Source organism: Anopheles marshallii, chromosome 2, assembly GCF_943734725.1.
Source record: "Anopheles marshallii chromosome 2, idAnoMarsDA_429_01, whole genome shotgun sequence".
Lineage (NCBI taxonomy): Eukaryota > Metazoa > Arthropoda > Insecta > Diptera > Culicidae > Anopheles > Anopheles marshallii.
The window spans coordinates 6,725,434-6,735,085 of record NC_071326.1 but is presented as its reverse complement, the minus strand read 5'-3'; the positions used below and the strand labels follow the sequence as shown (position 1 = coordinate 6,735,085).

The window sequence follows — 9,652 nt, the reverse complement described above, 5'->3', positions numbered from 1 at the left end:
TCCGCGCGCGCATTGTCGTGCTGATACGCTTGTGGAGCTTCTTTTGTGGGAAGGGATCAGTTTCGTGTCTGTGTTCTGTCGATCGGGAAACTGTCTTGGGGTAAGGATATTCCATGGACAGGGACGGGAAAGAATCTTGGCTCTGTGTGTGTGTGTATGTGTGTGTAGGTTTGTGTGCCCTCAGTTGTCGGGGCGGGTAAGACAATATTTACCCCTGCGCGGACGAAACCGGAATGCTACCGTAGTTGTAGTAGTAGCATCGCGTTTGCTCGCAGATGAAATCTTTCACCGCCGAACAGTCTTCCGGGGCCCACCGTAGGCTCGGTGCCTTCAGGTGCACGCATCCCTTCTGCAGTCCGCTGCTGCTGAAGATGGAAGAAACGTGCAGGTTAGTACGTGTGGACTATCGCGCTCGCACCACGCGGCCGATGGCTGGTGGCAGATATGCAGCTACTTACCTGTCGCGGGCAGTACGCTGCGGGGAGGTGTTGCTGTTGTGGTCGAGCGGATCCATGCCGACGGTTTCCGGTGACTTTTCGAAGTAGTCGAACGTGGCGTTGAACGGCAGACCGGTGCTCATCCACAGGAACATGCCCGTCCCGAGCCGGTTGCCGGACGTCCAGAAGTTGTACTTGCCGTAGCCGGCATTCTGCAGGTACTCGGTCATCGATTCTACCTTCTCCTTTGTCTCGAACGAGGCCAGCTGCAGTCCCAGCGAGCGGCAGTACTGGTAGGCGAGGAAGTAGTTCAACTCCGGCGAGTATGGGTTCATCCGGCTGATGAAGTACTGCACACCGTCCAGCTGGATGGTGGTGATCCGCTGACCTGTTTAGAGTACGCAAGCGATAAACGGTGTTAATCAACTGATACGACGTTTGCCGTACGGACGCGACGTCCGTCCCTTGTTTGTATAGTTCCTGCGGTACAATCTTGCATCAACAGATAAACCTGACCTACGCAGTCTCGCCCCAAACCAGTTCTTTATGCTTTGTTCGCGTTAATCCGCACGGAAGTGACGTTTATCCCGAGAACTCGGACGCATCCCTTGGAGCGTCCCAGATCCAGCGGAAGCTAATGCTGAGCTCAGAAACAACGCTTCCTATTCAATTGCTCCATATTGTGCATCTGTCCGTGTTCAATGGGATTATTTCGCTACGGAAGGCCCCAGAAGGCGCTAAGTCTGATGCTGATGGCTTTCGGCAAGATATTACACCACAGCTTGTTTGACTCGTATTAGAATTAACAACGAAACAACAACTAGCGCTCATTGTCGACCGAAATCCAATATCCTCACCGAATGTTGCCTTTGAATGAGTGCAACAGCAACACCTTGCCATTGGCGCCACATTCCACGGACAAGCGTTTCGAATTATTGAAAGCTTAATCAAACGACTGTAATCTTCTTCTCCCCAGATGCTGGCGGGCCTCAGCAAGCGCTTCATTGGATCGAAACTAGCAGCAATTTTGACAGCCTGCGGTAAATCTATTTCCACAACCTGCACCGTGTTGTTTGTTTTGTTATGAAACCGTTTTGAAAAGTGATCAGAAGTATTTGCGTTTCTGTCTACTTCTGTCTATAAACGGCTTTCAGGATCAATTCCCTGCGTATCGTTTCATCTGTCAAGCGCGCAAAAAACCGCTCAAGGTTGCGATGGGATAATATCGATTGCGTACTATGTCACCCAGGACGACCGAGCCATCGACAAACAGCCAAATAGCACCCTCCCAGCTGACTAAAGCAAAATATCAATTTCATGAGGAGGCAGCGCCATCACCAGCATCTCGTTCCCTGCCAAAACCCCCAAAACTCGCACGAAAAAAAACACACATTTCCCGTAAAACATCAAACATCTGTCACTGGGCGTAATTGGAGGGAATTATCTCGAGAATTGATTCCTTACCACGCACTCCATTTGCTGTTTTTTTGTGTTCTATCTGAACCAGCGCTCGTTAGGCAGCGAATATCCGTTTTGCTTTGCCTCACCTAGAAATTCCCATTAACGTTTTGCATAAATCTGGTAAACCATCGTCGGAAAATTGACATTTCCTTCTTCGGGCATCTTCGCACGACATCTCGAGATCACGAGAAGCTGCGTTGTTGTGCAGTTTTTTCATTCACAGCCACAACCGACCCGAGAACTCGCTTCAAGGTTGCGGGAAGGAGCGTAACAATAACAATTGCATTAACAATTGGTCGTTTTCAGGCACATCAGTTTCATCGCCCACACGTTCCTAGAAGGGAAAGCACTAAAGGCAAACGACTGAAAGAAAAGGGCACAGTGCGTATCATATCCACGGGAGAAATACGCAAGGATTTTTTTTAAGATAACCTTTCTTTACACTGTGGCCTTTGTATAGAGTGCGCCATCTTAGACACTTTAAAAATATATTAATTTAATATTTCTAACCCTTTCCGGTAGGGCAGCGACGGATCCGACACGGTAAAGTTGCTTCGTGTAAAAAATCTCCTTGACTACAATTTGTCTAGCTCATACCCCCAAAACAAGAAAAGGTTTGGGAGCATAAAACGTAACTAATTTCAGAACATGTCCCAAAGTTCTTATGATTATTTCTTTTTTTATTGCGCTACAACTTTGCGAATGTTTCAATCGTGAACATCAAGAACCGGAAAATGGTAATTAGTTTGCCGGCCTAGCAATTCATGCGTTCTGCGCATTGCATAACTTTAGGCGGTAAAAGAGGGTAATTCTACGGTGGCTCGCTCAAACGAAAAACTTTTTATTTTTGTTCCATCTTCGTACAGTTTTGCTGGTATTATGGCCAAACTGAGGCCGGAAGAGCACTGCTCATTTCATCCATTCTCGAAAAAATGGTGATGAAAATACCATTTCTCAAATGCTCTGTCCATTCAGCGCTCTGTAATGGTGGTAAAAAAGGTGAATGAAAAGTCACAATCGGGAAAGGTCCTGTTGCCAGCACATTTTTCGCGTAAGTGCAACTAAAAATAAAACTTTAAGAAATGCTCATCTCTTGTTGTGATACAGTCAAGACGGCCAACATGGGAACAAAAGGTCGAGACAATGTTTTATGCCGGTATCGAATAATGGATCGGTAAGATTTATGTTCTGTAAACAGTGAACAGCGTGCAATCATTGAATTTTCCACTCGATTTGCTTATATGCACCTTTCCAGGGGTTCTGATAGTTTTCTTTTGGAAAAAATCATCTTTTAAACTCCCAAAAGTTTTCTATTTTTTGTCTCAATGTGAGCGAGCGTCCAAGATATTTTGGTTTGTGATGCATTTCTTGCTCAATTTGTGTCATACAACAAACAATAACCCCAAACAGATACAGTCAGCTAGACAAATTGTGTTACGTTGTGGCCTTTGAAGCCATAATCGAAAATTCTCTGAGCAAAAAAACGGGATGAAATAATTTGGTAAGAAGATCGCACATGATTGTAAACTGATTCAGTGCGCGCGAGGACAGCGAAAAAATCCGATTTTATCTTAGGAACAAATTCAATTTTCTCCCTTTTTTTTACACACCATATCACTGAACCGCTTGTGTTCCCGGACCGTACCACACGGGCACCGGCTGTAATCGAATTTCCTTCGTGAGATGCGAATAAGACAAAAAAATCGAACGCCACCGAGCGATTCATCACGGTCGGGCCAGACGCGTGCGAACATCATCACTTCCGCTGGTCCGTTCACTTACCCTCCATCCCACAAAACTCCGACCCCTTCGGTAGAATCGTTTCGCCCACGCTCCACGCTCGCAGCGCAGAGTTCATCGTTTTCCGAGTGGCTTAAAGCCAAAAACCGAATCACACACACCCTGCTGAAGGTTTATGAATTATGGAAACGCAACCCGGTGCCGGGAGATCGTACCAAGAGCCGGATAAGCCGGGGACATGTGCGAAGCGGAAGACGACGCATTATAATAAAAACGATCATTTCCGGTTTCCTGTCACTGTGAAGACGCAGCGCTGTCTAGCTATCCGTGTCGAATCAGCGTTTATTTAACGCCTACTTATGTTTATGAACGTTTATCTACGGGTACTTTTGCTTTTGTCGCGTGCAGTTGACGCCCTGCTCATTGTTGAAGGTTGGATTTTTTTCCGTTCTGTTCATTTCAATACTATCATAAACATGAGAATGGACTGCTAGAGTATTTGGTGTTCTTAAAATTGCCGAGAAGATGGTGAAAATGCCCAAATCTCAAGGGTGAAGAAAGGAGAAACTTTTATTTCAATTTCTTCCTCAACGGCTGCCAAGCGAAAACCTGTAAGCTCCTTTTCTCTTTAGACGTAGGATGACAGAGTTATAAAAACGTTGAAAAGAAAAAACAACTGATCCCTGGTAAACGCCCCACTACTATATTCACGGAAAATGTAAATCAATCTTTTACTGGAAAACCAAAGAAGAATCCCGAATGAATTAACCCGATTTGGAGGTACTTAGACAGATTTTGGTGTTTCAATAATTTCTCGATCGCTCATCTGTTCTCGTTTCAACAGTATTTTTTTGCACATTTTGCACATGCACAGTACATTTTAAAGGATTTTTTAATAAAAAAGTGTAAAAAGTTATGCTTAAACTATCACATAAATCTGTTACATAAACAAATATTTGCAGTTTCTACATAATAAGCTTTATAAGACAGGAAATATTTAACAAGTTCTTCGTACAAATTGCATGACTTAGTAGCAATTTAAGCGGGAAATGGCACTCCATAGCTTATTAACATTATAAACGGGCTTTCGGGCGCTACTGCTTATTTACATCCCAGTGAGGCAAATTTCGTTAAAGTACCCTTTAATTACCCCTAATTTATTGGGTAATTTCAGGGTAAATTTAGGGACAATTAGCAATCCTTAATTTACCGGTTCGAGCAGTTTTGACATGTTTGCATTGGGTCTTTAAGGCATGCCGCTTTTTCCTTTATTTACGACCTAATTAAACGATAAATTAAGGGAGAATCTTTCATCGAGCATACACCACGGATAGAATAAGTGTTGTAAAATTCATCATAAATCATCACATAAATGAAAATATAGTTTAAAGCAGTAACATACATTAAAAATGGCGTATGTGTTTAACAAGAGAACTGGTGAAAGCTTTTGACCCCTTTGGTACATTGTTTGAACGCGAAACATCCAAGTAAGAGTTGTTATCTCTACTGTCGCTCTCATAAGCTGCTTAAGAACTGTTTAAGAATATCTTCAACTTAAAAGCTGCTTTCATGCTACATTGTTATCAATATTTGAGGAGTATTTTATGACTTTATTTAAGTTAATAAAATGTCTACCTTTCGAAAACAGCGTTGCCCAGTGTGGCTTTTACGTTTCTTTTTTCCAGAACTCCACTCCAATATTGGACAGCAACCAGCAACCTCCCCGTTGGGCAAATGGTAATCGCCCGGGCAGCAGTTGCGTTTTATTGACTCAACTGTTGCCGGTCAGAATAGCTAATGAAGCCCACAACTTCTGAATGAATGTCTGCACAGGAAGCCGTACCAGCGATGCTGGTCCGGGGTGCAAATTCATGAAACAAACGAAACAATAACCCAAATACCTCTACAGGTTACATCTCCACTGCGGTTCAGCTGTCATCCTGAAGCGCTCATAAATTGATCCCGCACGATCGTAGCGAAATGTCTGTGTGTGTGTGTGTGTCTGCTCCTTATCAAAACCGAGTATTCAACGAGTTGAAAGTAACGTAAAAGAGAACAACCGATCAAAATGTGCTTTTAAGGTTCTTGTGATCTGCGCACTCCGGACACTCCGGGCAACCGAAACTGCCCGCATAAATTTACCGAATCGTTTGCACGGTTTGCCCCGAAACAGAACATAAATATGCCAATGAGCGCCGCACTGAAGAAAGTGCTCTCCAGCACCACAGGTTGCTGGTGCCATTTTTCACCTAACGGTAATGGTTTAAGTCCCGCATTTTTCCACTCCGAGTCCGAAACCAAAGGTGGCAGTAACGGGAATTGCAAAGGGGTGGGAGAACTCAAAATTGCAACTCGATTAGCAAGCAGACACCCGAACGCATCGCTGCTCATCTTTATGAATGCTATGGCGCGTTTATTGGCCGCGCCACTCAACATTCTTATCGTTTTCTTTGCACCGGCTCATCGCCAACTTCTTTTTGGAGAGTTTTATGCTTGCTTCAAGCTCAATCTAACGGACACTTATTGCGGCGAATGCGTAAATGGGCATAAAACCCTGGCCCCCCGTATGCAAATGATGATCTTCCAGCAGAAACCGGAATGCGATTTACGATTTCATCACCCCCTCGCTGCCGATGGTTTCGATCCCCCCGTCGACCACCCGGTGCCAATTCGCGACGATGGAAAACCGGAAAATCGAACCCCGGTTCAATCGGTCAACTGAACGGTTCTTTCACTTCTGTTGGGAGCGGGAAAGATCAAATCAAATAAGGTTGCGTGAGCGTCCGGATGATCGGGCAGCAATTGGTCCCAACAGGAAACTATAAAACTATTTGAAATCAACCAACATTTGCTTTTTCCGTTTGGGCGGTATTTGGGCACGAGATCGAGAGAAGCCGATAAGACGGCCAAATTTTTCCCATCTCTTGCGCTTAACGTTTTGTTTCTCGTTTGGATCTATCTCACCGATCCGGTAACAGATTGTCCAGATGGGAATGAAATGGCCACTTGCTTACGGGGTCCGGGCACGATAAACACATCCATAAAATGGCTGCAAAATGCGAACCTTTTTCCGTTGCTTATCGGAACCGATAGCGGAAGATCTCGCAGTTGCGCGAACGTTTGTTGTTGTTTGCTCCAAACGATAAACAGTTATTGCGGCTACGGTCGGAGCCAAATTAAACAAGCAAAGAAAATCAAACACCCAGTGCCGCAAGGACTTTTTGAAGCGCAAGCCCCGCCAACCATCGCTACGCACCGGAACCTTTTATGTCTGCTGTGAAGTTAAATAGATTTTGTGTTTTTCATCTGTCAAATGCCATTTTTGCGATCTCTCATTCGTTCTGAAGAGGCAAGCAAAACAAGCTTGAAAATACAATTTGTTTTAGCCTTCCGCCGTGAAAGGTGCGCAATGTGTCTTATTAGTTCTTTTCCTGGCACAAATCTAATCAGCGAAACTTTGCGACTTAATTGCTGACTTCCTGTCAACGCTATTTCTGGTTACCTTCGCCGGTTCCTTTCTTTTTGGGAATGACAGTAAAATTCTTTTTCCGTCTCTTTTTTTTTAACATTGTTTCCCTTTTTACGGAATTGGACGAGCTGCGAACACGCTGGCCCAAAACCATCTCCTTCCGTGCAATTGAACAAAACATTACGCTCCCGACCAAAGAAAAAAATTAACTGTCGTAGCTCAAAATGAAGAAATGAAAATTATACCAGCCCTGGTCGCAGGTTGGAAAGAATAGAAGCATTTACAAAAAAAAAACACACCACGCTGTCCAGCGCCATTTTTGTACGGATTGTGCCCATTCTTCTAGCACGATGGACACGACATTATCCATTCTGCGCATTTTGATGAGAAAGGGGGAAGGGAAAGAACCGCTACTAACAGGACTTCCGGAAGTCGGTTTGACTGCTGTTGTACGTGCACAATAGGGAACTTGAGGCAAGTATGGCTGCACAATGGTCTCTTCCGCGTGGTAGAAGTTCTTGCCTATCGATCCCACCATCAACCCTCGATACGATCATTCGATTCGTATTGCTTGAAGTCGTTTATGGCAACCAATATTATTGCGACTTAACAAATCTGATGTATTTAGATGATCTTACAAAAAGGGCGGGAGGCTAAAGGAAATTTAAAGAATTCTTAAATTGAGGCACTGTACATTCAAGGGTTTTCCTGAGTAACTCTTCTATGAATTCCACGTGCTGGTAGGTGGTCTGACCGCAAGCGGTCATACAATTTTGCAACAGTTCTTCTCTAGGCAGAGTAGAACAAAATAAAAGTTCTCTCTCTTTCTTTCCCTCTCACTCTCTCTCTCTCTCTCTCTGTCTACTGCTGGACATTGTGAAACACGGACGTGTACACTGACGGACGTATCTCCATAGAATGTGCGGATATTCATTTCCTTCCAACCGCGGTCACACCCGGAACGACAAACGCGTTCCATTTACGTGCTACGTGCCGCATCATACACCAGGCAGGAACTAATGAGCTTCATAAAAAAAAAACAACGCAAACCCAGCAAGCTGTCAAACGACACAGACGGAATTTTGAAAGCCGAGAATCATCCACGAAACAAATGACGAGATGGGAGTCTTTATTTCAATTTCACAACTGCACCGTGCATCGTTTGCCCGAGCGCTTGATGTCCCCATGTGGAAGTTCATGTGGAGCGCTCATTGGTGATTCCGCACGCAGCGTGCACCAGTGCTAACAGTGCCCTCTGGGCTGGGTGGCTTTTTGTTTCTTCCCATCGCAACGCGCCACTTGGACCGTTGGGACCGTATCCGCGCACGCTCTTTCCGCCGACTTGAGCGCAAAGAATAAATTTAATTTCCGATACCTGGCGAACGTTCGCGAGCGACCCGCGCGCAACCAATCCTAATGGTACCTTGCTACAGTGACAGCCGGCCACGGGGTGGATTTTCTGTCCAACGGAAACCACCGTGCTGGGCTACACCCGGGTATCTATGCCGGGGTGTGTTGAGTGTCTTGAAGTTCGAGAGTTCTTTTTTCGTTTTGCATCTTCATTTCAATTTGCAACACCGGAAGAGGACATGTGAATGAAGTGGTTCATCAATCGAAAAAACTCATTCCGCATCGGAAAGGTGCAGCGCTGTGGGAAACGATGAGAGAAAACTAGGTCTGAGGCCTCAGAACTGCAACGTCTTCGTGAGGAGCTCATTGTGTGCGCTAATGAAACATCCTCTGGCATCAGCTTTGTGTCTCCTCATAATGGATGCTTCATTTCCTATTGCTATTCTTGGCATCACCTCATAATGGGAAAAGATTCTTTCTTCCTACATAAAAAAAAACAATTCCCCACTTCTTCGGGGTTTGCGAGATGCTTTTCGCTAAAGAAACACCCTCCCCCTGATCGAGACATTCTACCACCAGAGGTTCGTCACTTGCAGTCTTTTGTCACGTTTGCGGATCACTACCGGGGTGAACTTACCTCCTGCGTACGCCAGCACAAACACCAGACACAAAATGATGGACTTCATGTTTCAGGCTTTGAATTTGCGTACGATCGCACTGGATTGCTTCGGTGGTTCGAGAGCTCGATCAACAAAATCACACGATCTGGCACGCTGCCGCTTTCGTTCCGTTTTGCACACGCGGCTGTTTACACCCGGCAATGCCACACTCGTTCGCTCTGCTGCAGTGGTACACCAGAACCAAACCAAACAAAAAACCAACTGCACGCCAAACACTGTTTGCTAGTAGCACCACCGTCAACCCAATCTTTCTGTCACAAAGTCCGCAGCAGCAGCGAAAACGGCACCAGAGCACTAGAACGAAAGCGACCCGCTTCTCTCGGACGATCTTGCACAATTGACCGCAGCCGGGCTCGAACAGTCCCGCTTAACGCATTTCCAGCGGGCGCCCGATCGGGCCAGGTGTGGTCCGCCGGGATGGAAAACAGACGCAGGCCGCCCCCTCTGTACACCCCCTTCCCGCGGGACACACACACAGAGAGGCACCTTCTGCCGATGGCGCATCTTCTCGGGCT

The 9,652-nt window shown here is 45.6% G+C and overlaps 1 protein-coding gene across 1 annotated transcript; it reads right to left on the bottom strand.

Annotated features, from left to right (window-relative positions):
- Positions 1 to 208: 208 nt before the first annotated feature.
- LOC128718370 (C-type lectin 37Da-like) lies at positions 209 to 9,143 on the bottom strand. Its single transcript, XM_053811999.1, has 3 exons — positions 9,095 to 9,143; positions 459 to 825; positions 209 to 365 (listed from the first exon to the last, which is right to left on the bottom strand). The coding sequence occupies exons 1-3, from the start codon at positions 9,141 to 9,143 to the stop codon at positions 209 to 211; spliced, it is 573 nt and encodes a 190-aa protein (XP_053667974.1).
- Between the last annotated feature and the right edge of the window lie 509 nt (positions 9,144 to 9,652).

Excerpts from the sequence above, each read along its gene's own strand:
- LOC128718370 (XM_053811999.1), bottom strand. The coding sequence starts at position 9,143 with ATGAAGTCCATCATTTTGTGTCTGGTGTTTGTGCTGGCGTACGCAGGA. Across the intron at positions 826-9,094 it reads TGTGCTGGCGTACGCAGGAG|GTCAGCGGATCACCACCATC; the intron begins GTAAGTTCACCC and ends TACTCTAAACAG. Across the intron at positions 366-458 it reads CAGCGTACTGCCCGCGACAG|CAGCAGCGGACTGCAGAAGG; the intron begins GTAAGTAGCTGC and ends TTCCATCTTCAG.